The 13,663-nt window shown below is 44.1% G+C and overlaps 1 protein-coding gene across 8 annotated transcripts; it reads right to left on the bottom strand.

Annotated features, from left to right (window-relative positions):
* Positions 1–2,913: 2,913 nt before the first annotated feature.
* LOC123121443 (phospholipase D delta) lies at positions 2,914–8,972 on the bottom strand. Of its 8 annotated transcripts, none has more exons than XM_044541410.1 (11): positions 8,369–8,972; positions 7,065–8,098; positions 6,386–6,502; positions 5,580–5,774; positions 5,180–5,443; positions 5,001–5,069; positions 4,709–4,856; positions 4,149–4,297; positions 3,865–4,032; positions 3,576–3,773; positions 2,914–3,498 (listed from the first exon to the last, which is right to left on the bottom strand). In XM_044541410.1, the coding sequence occupies exons 2-11, from the start codon at positions 7,980–7,982 to the stop codon at positions 3,205–3,207; spliced, it is 2,520 nt and encodes an 839-aa protein (XP_044397345.1). In that variant the 5' UTR covers positions 7,983–8,098; positions 8,369–8,972; the 3' UTR covers positions 2,914–3,204. The 8 variants fall into 8 exon arrangements, 7 of the variants coding, with proteins under 7 accessions (XP_044397345.1, XP_044397352.1, XP_044397346.1 ...); XM_044541417.1 differs by having other exon boundaries at positions 7,065–8,043; XM_044541411.1 differs by having other exon boundaries at positions 8,374–8,972.
* Positions 8,973–13,663: the final 4,691 nt, after the last annotated feature.

Genomic DNA, 13,663 nt, shown 5'->3' with positions numbered 1-13,663 from the left:
CCGCACCATCTGCGCCTACAGATCCAGGCAAAGAATTTCTCCTCGGTGATAGTCCCTCGAACCAGGAGAACAGGAGGCAGAAGCGCTCATCGGAGACACCCGCCAAGGTTGAAGGAACGTTGCATCAGGCGAAACATATCGGGGCACATGGCCCAAACCTATCCAACCCAACTCGACTAGAGAAGGCAGCGGGAAGAGGATACGGGCGCACCAGCCCTGGATCTGCCGCCATCGCCTGCGGCCCATCACTGCGCCATCCTTTGTGCGTCGGAGAACCAATACGCCATGACGCCCAGCCTGCGCCACACCCTAGCCACACCGGCCCGCGCCGGTCTCCACGCATGAGAGGACTAGGGAGCCCTGCCGCCGCCGCCGCCAACCAAGCTTCGCCCGGCCACGCTCTCAAGCGGCGGTGAGGGAGGAGGAAGGAGGAGAGGGAACCGGCGGCGACCGGGGTTGGGCGCCCCGGTGCAGCTTGAGGAGCCGCACAGGAGGGATCCCTTTTTTTAGGACCGGGAGCTTAGGTGCCTTTGGATCCCTATGTAGTGTCTATATATTTCGAGGCATTATAACGAGTGAGACGTTTTGGCTCTCGGCCTCCATGAAGGCCAAATTGTTTCAAAATTTTGAAATTCAAACTTTCTGAAGAAAAAATGTACAAGTAAACAAGGATGTTATGTGTATATGTGTAAAATTTTAGTATGAAATACCTTGAAATGCGATCTATACAAAAAAGATAAATTCATGGCCTAGAAGGATGAATAGTATCGTGTGTTAAAAACCTCGGATTTTTTTTGCATAACCCTCATTTCAACGTATTTTGTTCTGAAAATTTACACACTTGTGCATTATGCCTTCATGTATATCTATATTTTCAGATTTTTTTTAAATATAAAAAATATGAATTTAGAACTTTTCAAAAACTGGAGCTCAGCCTCCAAAAGGGATTTTCTGCGTTATAACCTCAAAAGAAAATAAAAAGAATGGGCTTGTGGGTTATGAAAGTGGTTTGATGAATCATGGCACGACCTATCAAACTTTGGAATGCCACATGGCGTGTTAACTGATGCCATGTAAGTTATGTGTTACAATAACGAAAACTTTAAGTTATCTATTCTAATATGATGGGCACCTTCGTGCATGCGGACGAGAGGCGATCGTGTTGTTGTTGTCTCACATCATGTTTGCAAACTACTCTTTTTTACATGCAAAGTTCATACAAACTAAGAGACTCGTGGAGTTCTAAACATGCACCAGCACCATTATCAAGTATGCTTTATGTGATTTAGATGCATGCGTTGGAGTTACAACTTTTTTCTCTTTATGCGAAGCTTGACTTTGAGAAATTAACCTCAACTGAGTTATATATGCAAATGACTATATTGTGAAAATGTTATTGTTTGTGGCTGCTAATGTTTTAGTCCTAGCTGACTTCATTGTGCTTGACATGCCCGAGGACAATAAATTTATCAATTATTATTTGGAAAACTTTTAGAAACACTGCATGGATTCTTATTGATTGCAACCAAGGTAGTGTCGCTTTAAATATCAAAGGAAATCAGCATATTGTTTATTTCCAAAAAAGTCGCTGATGAAAATAAATATTGCCATCCACTTAAAAGGGGGATGGCTATTGGGAAATGAGAATTCTTAGTGTCTTCTCCTAAAAATAAATATCAATCAATTATGGTTGGGTCTATTCCTATCCAAGTTGAGGTAACTCGAATAATATTCGATATGGAATGATTTTGCATTTCATGAAAGATTCATTATTAGGCTTTATTACTCTTATTAGTAAATTATTTCCATGATTACAAAGTCATCTATATCATCTTAAATTGCTCAAAATGAATGATTTTTCTTCATAAAACCATTTTACTCAGTGTTTTAAAAATCATAAAAATTCTCATTTTTTAAATAAAAAACCATTTTTTTTTTAAAATGAGGAGCATTGAGCATGTGGGCCACCGTTCTTATTTGAGAAAAGTGTCTTAACTATAGCACTAACGATCCTAGACGGCAATGAAAGCTTGATTGGAGCGAAGAACTATTTTCAAAAAGACCCCTTTCACTCTTATGTGGAAACACCTTTCTTTGTCAGTCCAGTCTGATTTAAAATGAGTGACCCATGGCCAGGCCGCGCACCCTAGCTCTAGGCCACTTTCCAAGAGCATGTGGGGCCCACCTGGTACCCCTCGTGTGGTGCTTGGGCTGGGAGGTCTTCTTCCTCTCCAAAAACACTTCCATATTTTTCAAACTTTTTCCTGAGCTTCCATGCTGCCATTTTCGATCCTTTTGCTCATTGCATCATTTTTTGTTTCTTTGTGAAATTGTTCCTTGGCATGTGATTCCTCTACTCATCCAAATAGAATTTGTGTAGTGCTCTATATCATGTTATCTTTGCTACTGTTGTTGCTTCTAAAAATGAGCTTGCATGATGATTTGGATTATTTTGGAGTAGTTTTGATGCTTGATATAGTTACTACGTATAAGCTTAGAGGCGTTGTCTCCCCCGTTTTTGTGAAAACAATCTTACCTTTCATTTGCATGTTAAATAATTTGAGAATATGAGTTCACGGATGTCCAATGTTGGAAAGGTTATTGATGCCTCTTCCTCAAGGTTAAAGTCCAATTATGTAGCCGGATTATTTCTTATCGACTGAGTTGGGCATTCCAGACAACTTTTACGAGCTCATTACCAACAAGGTTTGCGCGAATTTGCATCAACGAGACTCCTACTGTCCTACTTATGTCAACTTGACTTCTACTTTTAAATTATATACATTTTGACATACGGGCAAGAAAAAATCTCGCAAAAAGAAAAAGAAAAAAAAAACAAGAACAAGCTTGGTACATGTTCTGGATTGCTGACCGACCAAGATCTGAATGCCGACTTCTAACCAAACTGCGGTGGACAACGGGGAATTACATCATAGGTGCATAGCAATAGACTCCAACCAAAGTGCAATGCCCAGGGACACAAAATTTGGTCCAACTGGTATGACGTTCTGTCTGGTCTCTCTTTTATATATACACATATACAGCTTAACGGTTAATGCTAAAAGTCAGACGTATATGCAACAGATCAACTAATTCTTTGTTTCCGAGGAACAACTTCAACTCCCACTTCTGAACGCCCGTGGCCACCTTTGTAGCCTCTTCAAGCTCGAGCACTCTGATCCTCTGCCGATCGAGGATGACTGGTTACGTTGTCAGCGCGTTGGGCAGCGAGGAGTGAGAGCCGAGCACCTTGCCACCGACGTCCGGGAAGCTCTCATGCCCAGGCAGCGGCACCACCCTCCCGTCCTTCTCGACCTTGATGGGGTACCTCATGAGGTGCCCCTTCATGTCCACCATCTGTGGCGACACATAGCACGCCCAGTTATCCTCCGCCATCTGGTTCACCAACTGGACGCACTCCATGGACTGCGGCTGACGGAAGCACTCCTTCACCGTGCCCAGATGCTCCGCCCACAGCGACATCCGGTACCCATACACCTGCAGACAGAAGAAATGGTTGGAAGGCAACAGCTCTAGCCACTTCTGCAGAGGTGAGTAAAGAGAGGAGGGCGTGCCTGTCCTCGCGGAGGACCTTGGCTTCCTGCCCAACTGTGGTGTGGCTGATAGGCGCCCATGGCGATCTCGGTGTCCCGCAAACCGTCCAAGGACCTCTGGTTTATATTGGCTGAGCCGATGAGAACAAACTCATCATCGATGATCATCCCTTTCGAGTGCACGTAGATCATGAACCTCCTGAACTTCTGAGCCAGACGCTGTAGGAGAAAAGGAAAACAACTTTTTTATGCTATGCGCATATTGCATATATTTAGCAAATTATAGGAGAAGAGAATGAAATAGAGTTACCAACGGGGAATTCTCATTAGAATGGCTTGTCGGTGCAGGAACCTCGGCTGTGACTTCACGTTTACCAAGGCAGTAGAAGTTCAGGTAATCCTGTGGATGGGCATCGTCCAACCCTTCCTTTCGGAGAGCGTCTGCGATAATCTTGTACATCATGGACATGGTTTGCCCCTTGAAGAGATAAAACGACTAACATCAGCTCACATCAGTATCTCTAGCTCAATGAATGCCCTTGTCACAAGAGTTAGGTTCATGATAAAACTGTAATCTGATCATGCGGCACAAACCTGCCAATAGAGGATCTCCTGCATAGGAGCAGTTGTCGGATTACCTTCAGGCCACATTGGTATGATAATATAAGCTGCAAATGGCTCCCTTGCTGCGATCTTTCTTGCAATCTTTATGGCCAATTCAATTGGTATTAGGTTCTCTGCACCTGTTCCCACATGAGTATTCAAAGATAAGCTGGATGCCTCGATTGGCCTTATCCTTGACAGGAATCTATACATCAGATAGCACATAAAAAGTGCTAGTTTTCGTAAAAAGAAACCAATGACGTACTTCTCTTTTTCGTCATAAAAAGCTGAGAAAAGTCCAACTATTCCTCGGTCAAGGTTCATAAATGCTAAAATAAGCTTATTAATTTGTTGCTATAAAATATAGTGGGCATGGAAATTAAATAATGCTTCTAGTATTCGAAAGTGTGAAGCATGGAATACTACAAACTCGTGCAATAATGCAGAAGGGATGGTGTGGCGGAAGTATCTAACTTGCAAAATGGAAGGGCACAGCACAAAGCAAAAACGAAACAGAAGAGATTACCGTAACTGAGAAACAACTTCATTACCTGCACCTTTATGTGAAGACCAGTAGTACGAAGATCCAATAAAATACTGGTTTTCAATATAGATAAAGTGTTGTGCAGATCTGATGGCTTTTACATATGCATTGTGTATGCTCTTGTCTATCTGCAGATTCTTTGCACAGACAAGATTCTGCACAACAAAAGATAATGAGCATCTCACTGCTATGAGAAAGCTTGAAGTTCTGATAAAGTTAAAACTCCATCATTTTAAATCAACTTAAATAATCATGTTGCATTTTTGCATAGCTATTTCAACTGGTGAAATGAACACTACCTGTGACTCGGCTTCTTGAACATCTTTAGGGAATCCCTTTACTGATCCTGAATCAATGGATCGAAAAATCTAGCCAAAATAAACAAGGTGGTGACATTTATCTAATAGACGGAAAAAAGAGGAGAAATTGCACCAAGGTGATGCATCTATGATTTATATGTATGCATAAAATATAATACCTGTACATGCCAGTTTTCTGGGTCATTTTCTTCACAAACATGTGCATTTTGCTCATCTGCAGAGGGCGAAACAATCCATGACATCCGGTTTATTTTAACCAAAGTATCATGATGCCAACTTACAGCTCTTCTGACACTGACTTTCCATTTTGCGGATTTTTTCCATCTCTGTTCAAAGTTTGTAAGTATGTCATATGCAGCTGGACCCTCAATCTTGCAATGTAAATCATGCCATGGCTGTCTCGGTCCATCAGACTTATTCACCTGAAGTTGCAGAAAGAAGAATGTTCTATATTTTAGCATGTCGGAAAGTTGTTTTCTCAGCTATAGCTATTAAAAATTTAGAAGAATCAGTAACATAGTTAGGGAACAAAGATGGAGCTAACTGTTAGAGAATTACAGGAAACGTGGGATTATGGAAATCATCCTTGAAGACAGTAGTAAGATCCTTGAAAAGCCTGTGTTCAGGTGTATCATATCTGCCATCACACAAGTCGAGACCACCAAGAAAAGCTGTTATTTTTCGATTGTTTCCAGTGGCTTGAGTGTCTACAATTACACATTTCTGATGGTGCGTAAACAAAGTTCCTACAACCTGGAGAAGGGATTTTGCTTCAGAAACACCCGAATACATAAACATTACTGAAATAAGTAGTACTAGTGAATTACGGGCATCTGTTTGTTGGGAAAATATTCATTATGCTTGTCATGCATGACAACATGCATATTCTTGGTATGTACGTTGTTTAACTTCTCGAAAGGATAGCATGCAAGATGTTGCTTGAAAAGTGAAAAGTGAAAACATATACGGAGAAAATAAATATGGGAAATATATGCAAGATGTTAAGCTTAGTGCATACAGGATAACTACCACCATCAGGTTAGCAGGACGGCACAACGTAAGGGAATGGAGTAGAACATAGGTTATGGGTGATGAATGAGAGAGGAGGGTTAGATAAAATATTCTTGTTGACTAACCTGATAGATAGAGAGATTGATACTGATACACGCTGGTTCCTCTTATATAAAGAGAAATCACTTGACCCTTCAATAATTTACTTTTTATTTATTCGACTATTATCTAATATGGCCACAGCCACACGCATGGCAGCAAATAAAAATGACTGGTTGATATGCAGAATATGCAGAAGTATAGGTACACCGTATGTATGTGACAAAAAAGGAAGGGACACACAACATCCACACCTGCTGCTTGAAAATGCTCATTTTGTTGCTAGCATAACGAGGAGCTAACACACAGTGGACACCTGAATGCCTGAAAAACTTTCGAGCTTCCTCATCATGTGTATGCATGAGTCCATCCTGCATGCAGCCTACATCATTTCTATCAGACTACTCTTGTGTGAACAAAACAGGCAAACAAGCTCACGTCTTCAGGAAAACATCAATAAAAAATTGAACATAGGGGTTTGGTTCTCCGGAATATGATATTTATCTAGTTATAAATCATATTTAAGTAAGATACAATGAAACATGAAACTTGCAGGTTTCTTGAGCCCTTGGGTATTTTTATTGACAACAACAATATATAGATTCAAGTGATGAGACTGACACCAGAAACATTGAACAAGAAGGGAGATAGCTCCATCACAAAACTGTCTACCCCTTTAATTTATTCACATCATTCACCCAAAATTTCAGAATTCTTAAAGCAGTAATGAGATATTAGACAAGAGCATTATTCAATTCATGCTTGTTATTTCTGTCTACGTTTTGGAGGAAAAACTACACGGTAGCATCAAAACTAATAATGTGATGCCAAACAGTTCAAAATAGTAATAATTTTGATGTACAGCCATGTTAGTGAAGGATAAAATGAAGAGGTTCAAGGGTGAGCCAATGGGCGATGTGGAATAGCGCCTACCGTTTTCAAAAGAAATTTGTCGTGTGATGTTTTGTCATCCCAAAGCAACACGATAACACGAACTCCCTCTTGAACCTTGCTTTTCAATATCTCTCCAATGGTCCGTGGGACTCCATCAGGCAAAGGTTTTGTCGATTCCCTTAGAAGATTGATAGGGTGATATAATGACCAGCCAATAAGGTAAATAAGGTGATGAGCCTCGGCAATTGCATGGCAAATCTCTTCCCAGCATTTATTTTGTTCATATGTCCTCCCACCTTCAATTTCAATGTTAGGACGAAAATCATCAGGAATATGGGCATCTTGATATAGACTGACCCTACCACCCTTGCGAAGAGGAAAATAAGCATTTGGTACACCAATATTCTCAGTACCACTGGCACCAACTCCGTCCTTGTACAACGGATTCTGATCAAATGGCTTATACTGGATAGACAAATTGAGTTCAGGAGATATCTTTGGGTTACTGTAGTGACCAGAGATTGGAAACCAGCCACTGACAATATCCCCTTCTGTGATCTGGTCAACTGGTACTGAAGCAACACCTATAAGCTCAGCCCCAAAGATGTCATCGTCCTTTACATGAAACTCGAGTCTGCTAACTGAGTGGGCAACCTGAACATAGAAGTGTTCATCCCATTTAGGATTCTCCGAGTTGTTAATGACTCGAGTTTGTGCCACCGTTGCACCTGAGAGGCAAACCGAAACATATGGATCACTAGTAATGATCTTCCTCACGTCTGGTTTTGGATTAGAATTCCCGCAGTTGGACCTGCAAGCACCATAGCCAGTGAAGCATTTCCGGATCCTTTCGGTCATGAGATCCATATTGGGAAGACATTTTGCTTCCACTATCTGTATGTCCAAGTCTCCATGTAGGAGCATACTAGTCCCGGTTTCAGCAGAGTGTTTCCCCATTGTATGAGGGATGAGAAAAAACAGGCCACAATAAGGTGCATAAGCTAGGCTTTCATTTATCCTGGAGAACCATCCTTTGCAATTCAAATCACATTAATGGATTATCCAAATGGTACCTGGAGAGTGAAATGTAGTTTTGATAAAAGCACTTAACTTCATACGAAAGCATGAAAAATGATCGCATGAGATTCTATAAATATTTCTGAATCCCTTGTTTGGGCAACGGTATTCCATCTCATCTAGTAATATTCTAGATCTAGCCCGGGCCTTGCATTGAATGTGGCTAGAGGACAATGGGATTGCTCCAATTACAAAATTTACACGGCATAAAAGGCATGGTTACACATGACAAGATTCAGGTAAGATGGGGATCGAGAAGACATTACCGCACCGGAGAGGCAGAAGACGCGCCCGAGAGCGAGAGAGAGAGAGAGGCGCGCGCGTGTGGTCCGCGCGCGGGAAGAGAAGAGGATGAGACGGCCATGCCGGAGGCTGAAGTTGCTAATTAATGTGTCGTCGGCCATTTTGCGTGGGAGAGAGATCAGACGAGACCAGGTCCAACCCCCGTCAAAGTTAGGGACGCCCTATTTAGGACACGGGGAAAATTAAGAAACCAAGGTTACTTTTTTCGGATGTCGATCGCGCGGTCGCGGACTGCGAGGCGGGCGCTCGTGATTGCCCGCATCACTGGTAAAGCCGTGCCCGGCAGAGAGGCAGGCGTGAGCTCGGGTGTGGTAGTCCTCGAGGATGGAGGCCGCCCCATCGGGGCCAATGCAAGCGGCGACAACTCTACTGTTTAGCGGCGGTGGAGGTGGACGCAGTGAGTGAGGGGAAATGGGGAATAGATAGAGGGAGACCAGGGTTTTTCTCGCAGGTGCTGACGATGTGCTGGAGATAGCCGGAAGCGGCAGATCGTGGCGGCGGCGTGGTAAGGAGAGAGGTGGGAGGAGATGGAGAGGCCAAGTGTTCTGCTGGCATGAATGGGCTCGACGGCAGTACTACCTCCATCCTCCGTCGGAGTTTAGTGAACTAATAAGATATTGATGCATGTCAACAAAAATTATATCACATGCATTAATATTTTGTTAGTTAAATCTTTGATCAAAATTTGACACAAATTACAAAAGGGACAAATAAATTAGGACGGAGGTAGTAAGGATTTAACAAAAAATCGTGTTCCTTGTGGCTTCGATTCATTAAAAAGGTAGGAGTTTCCCTAAAAAAAGATAGGAGTAGAAGAGACCTCATAAGACAGGGCATTTCGATCAACCTGGTTATCCATATCACGGACAAGTGGCTCCGGTTTCACCACGAACAGCCTATCTAGCCCCCCTTCGAACAAACAATGCAGGAGAACCTTATGGCTTGACGGCTCATTACTATGCCAAATAGCCGGCCATACACGTCGAGGACCGGAGAGCTCCGGCTTTGGCCACTAGCCTAGCAGGAGAAAGGGAAGCATTCCTTGCACCAACATGGCTTGACATGTTCATCACATGGCATCGTTGCCGCCACATCGTCCCTTAATGCTACAGCTCCAATTTCAAGCTTAGGACGTGTCGAATGGTCGATGACGAAGAACATGTCACAACCCTGCTTTGCTTGTCGCCGCCATCAATTACCACACGAGTGATAACAACACCGAATGCGAGACAACCGTCCCGACATCCCCACCCGCACCATAGTCCAACAACCCGCGAACTGTGATGTTGTGTGCATCCAGACCCGAGAGGGCGCGGCAGGGATTGATGAGTTTCAAGACAAGGCCCACAAGGGGGAACTGACGTGGAAACAACGTCGTCATCCGAGCCATACCAGAGTCTTAGGTTTTTCCCCGAAGGTCATGATTCGAGGGTGGATGGCAAGCAGGAGCTCCACAGCAGCCCCTCTAAGGGGGAAGCAAAGCCCACAAGCGTCATGCTCCTTTCCTCCACACAACACATGTGTCCATGCACTTAACGATTTTTATCTTACAATATGACTTGCTCCCCCACATGTGGAAAACAACCCAATGAAACATGTATTCAGCTTCCAAGATTCTAGCTCTTGAGGTGGAGATTTTTCAAAGAATGGCAAGCCAGCTGATGGGAAACGTTGCATGGGAAACAAAAAAAAATCTATGCACACGCAAGATCTATCCGTGAAGATGCATAGCAACGAGAGGGGAGAGTATGTCTACATACCCTCGTAGACCGTAAGCGGAAGCGTTTAGTAACGCGGTTGATGTAGTCGAACTTCTTCGCGCGTCAACTGATCAAGTACCGAACGTACGACACCTCCGCGTTCTGCACACGATCAGCTCCGTGATGTCCCTCGCCTTCTTGATCCAGCAAGACGTCGAAGTAGTAGATGAGTTCCGTCAGCACGACGGCATGGTGATGATGATGGTGAAGTGATCTCCGCAGGGCTTCGCCTAAGCACTACGAAAATATGACCGGGGGTGTAAACGGTGGAGGGGCGCTGCACACGGCTAACAATTGATCTAGTGTGTGCTAAGCGCCCCTCCCACATATATATAGGTGGGAGGGAGGGAGGAGCAGCCATAGGAGGCGCCCAAGTAGGAGGAATCCTACTTGGAGTCCCTCCCAAGCCGCGCCCCTGCCATATATAACCGAGGGGGAAGGAAAGAGGGGGAGAGGGAAGGAAGTGGGAATCTTAATCCACACTTTCCTTTCCCTTCCCCCATTCCTTCTTCTCCTAGGCCGCCCTGCGATGGGGGGCGCACCAGCCCCTTGTGGCTGGTGCGTTCCCTCTCTTGGCCCATAAGTGAAGGAAATATGCCCTAGAGGCAATAATAAAGTTATTATTTATTTCCTTATATCATGATAAATGTTTATTATTCATGCTAGAATTGTATTAACCGGAAACATAATACATGTGTGAATACATAGACAAACAGAGTGTCACTAGTATGCCTCTACTTGACTAGCTCGTTGATCAAAGATGGTTAAGTTTCCTAGCCATAGACATGAGTTGTCATTTGATAAATGGGATCACATCATTAGGAGAATGATGTGATTGACTTGACCCATTCCGTTAGCTTAGCACTTGACCGTTTAGTTTACTGCTATTGCTTTCTTCATGACTTATACATGTTCCTATAACTATGAGATTATGCAACTCCCGTTTACGGGAGGAACACTTTGTGTGCTACCAAACGTCACAACGTAACTGGGTGATTATAAAGGTGCTCTACAGGTGTCTTCGATGGTGTTTGTTGAGTTGGCATAGATCGAGATTAGGATTTGTCACTCCGATTGTCGGAGAGGTATCTCTGGGCCCTCTCGGTAATGCACATCACTATAAGCCTTGCAAGCAATGTGACTAATGAGTTAGTTGCGGGATGATGCATTATGGAATGAGTAAAGAGACTTGCCGGTAACGAGATTGAACTAGGTATTGAGATACCGACGATCGAATCTCGGGCAAGTAACATACCGATGACAAAGGGAACAACGTATGTTGTTATGCGGTTTGACCGATAAAGATCTTCGTAGAATATGTAGGAACCAATATGAGCATCCAGGTTCCGCTATTAGTTATTGACTGGAGACGTGTCTCGGTCATGTCTACATAGTTCTCGAACCCGTAGGGTCCGCACGCTTAAAGTTCTGTGACAATCGGTATTATGAGTTTATGTGATTTGATGTACCGAAGGTAGTTCGGAGTCCCGAATGAGATCGGGGACATGACGAGAAGTCTCGAAATGGTCGAGACGTAAAGATTGATATATTGGACGACTATATTCGTACATCGGAAAGGTTCCGAGTGATTCGGGTATTTTTCGGAGTACTGGAGGGGTTACGGGAATACGGGAGTACGGGAGTACATATGGGCCTTAATGGGCTTTAGGCAAAAAAGAGGAGAAGCCACGAGGGCTGGCCGCGTGCCCCCATGGGCCTAGTCCGAATTGGACTAGGGGAGGGGTTGCGCCCCCTCTTTGCTTCTCCTCCCCCTCTCCTTCCTTCCCCCTCCTAGTGGGACTAGGAAAGGGGAGTCCTACTTCCACTAGGAGGACTCCTCCTCCTGGCGCGCCCTGCAAGGGCCGGCCGGCCTCCCCCTTGCTCCTTTATATACGGGAGCAGGGGCACCCCAAGACACACAAGTTGATCTATTGATCTCTCCCAGCCGTGTGCGGTGCCCCCTCCACCATATTCCACCTCGGTCATATCGTAGCGGTGCTTAGGCGAAGCCCTGCATTGGTAGCAACATCATCACCGTCATCACACCGTCGTGCTGACGGAACTCTCCCCTGAAGCTTTGCTGGATCGGAGTTCGCGAGACGTCATCGAGCTGAACGTGTGCTGAACTCGGAGGTGCCGTACGTACGGTACTTGGATCGGTCGGATCGTGAAGACGTACGACTACATCAACCGTGTTGTGCTAATGCTTCCGCTTTCGGTCTATGAGGGTACGTGGACACACTCTCCCCTCTTGTTGCTATGCATCACCATGATCCTGCGTGTGCGTAAGCGAAGGAAATACAAGCCAAGCCAGATTTTATGCGTAAATGTTATATGCACGAGTAGAACACAAGTGAGTTGTGGGCGATACAAGTCATACTGCTTACCAGCATGTCATACTTTGGTTCGGTGGTATTGTTGGATGAAGCGGCCCGGACCGACATTATGCGTACGCTTACGCGAGACTGGTTCTACCGACGTGCTTCGCACATAGGTGGCTGGCGGGTGTCAGTTTCTCCAACTTTAGTTGAATCGAGTATGGCTACGCCCGGTCCTTGTGAAGGTTAAAACAACACTAACTTGACGAAATATCGTTGTGGTTTTGATGCGTAGGTAAGAACAGTTCTTGCTCAGCCCGTAGCAGCCACGTAAAACTTGCAACAACAAAGTAGAGGGCGTCTAACTTGTTTTAGCAGGGCATGTTGTGATGTAATATGGTCAAGACGTGATGAGATATAAGCTGTTGTATGAGATGATCATGTTTTGTTGAAGTTATAGGCAACTGGCAGAAGCCTTATGGTTGTCTCTTTATTGCATAAGATGCAAGCGCCAAATAATTGCTTTACTTTATCGCTATGCGATAGCAATAGTTGCAAGAGCAATAGTTGGCGAGACGACCATGTGATGACACATTGATATAGATCAAGATGATGGAGATGATGGTGTCATGCCGGTGATGATGGAGATCATGACGATGCTTTGGAGATGGAGATCAAAGGCACAAGATGATGATGGCCATATCGTGTCACATATTATGATTGCATGTGATGTTTATTTTTTATACATCTTATTTTGCTTAGTTCGGCGGTAGCATTATAAGATGATCTCTCACTAAATTTCAAGGTATAAGTGTTCTCCCTGAGTATGCACCGTTGCGAAAGTTCTTCATGCTGAGTCACCACGTGATGATCGGGTGTGATAAGCTCTACGTTCAAATACAATGGGTGCAAGACAGTTTTGCACACGCGGAATACTCAGGTTAAATTTGACGAGCCTAGCATATGCAGATATGGCCTCGGAACACTAGAGACCGAAAGGTCGAGCGTGAATCATATAGTAGATATGATCAACATAGTGATGTTCACCATTGAAAACCACTCCATCTCACGTGATGATCAGACATGGTTTAGTTGATATGGATCACGTGATCACTTAGATGATTAGAGGGATGTCTATCTAAGTGGGAGTTCTTAAATAATATGATTAATTGAACTTTAA

Source organism: Triticum aestivum, chromosome 5D, assembly GCF_018294505.1.
Source record: "Triticum aestivum cultivar Chinese Spring chromosome 5D, IWGSC CS RefSeq v2.1, whole genome shotgun sequence".
Taxonomy (NCBI): domain Eukaryota; kingdom Viridiplantae; phylum Streptophyta; class Magnoliopsida; order Poales; family Poaceae; genus Triticum; species Triticum aestivum.
The sequence above is the reverse complement of the archived record's forward strand: the minus strand, read 5'-3'. Positions and strand labels throughout refer to the sequence as shown.

Coding starts and splice junctions, on each gene's coding strand:
- LOC123121443 (XM_044541417.1), bottom strand. CDS start 8,466: ATGGCCGTCTCATCCTCTTCTCTTCCCGCGCGCGGACCACACGCGCGC. Junction 8,044..8,368: donor TCTTCTGCCTCTCCGGTGCG/GTAATGTCTTCT, acceptor ATGGTTCTCCAG/GATAAATGAAAGCCTAGCTT. Junction 4,033..4,148: donor AGGAGATCCTCTATTGGCAG/GTTTGTGCCGCA, acceptor TATCTCTTCAAG/GGGCAAACCATGTCCATGAT.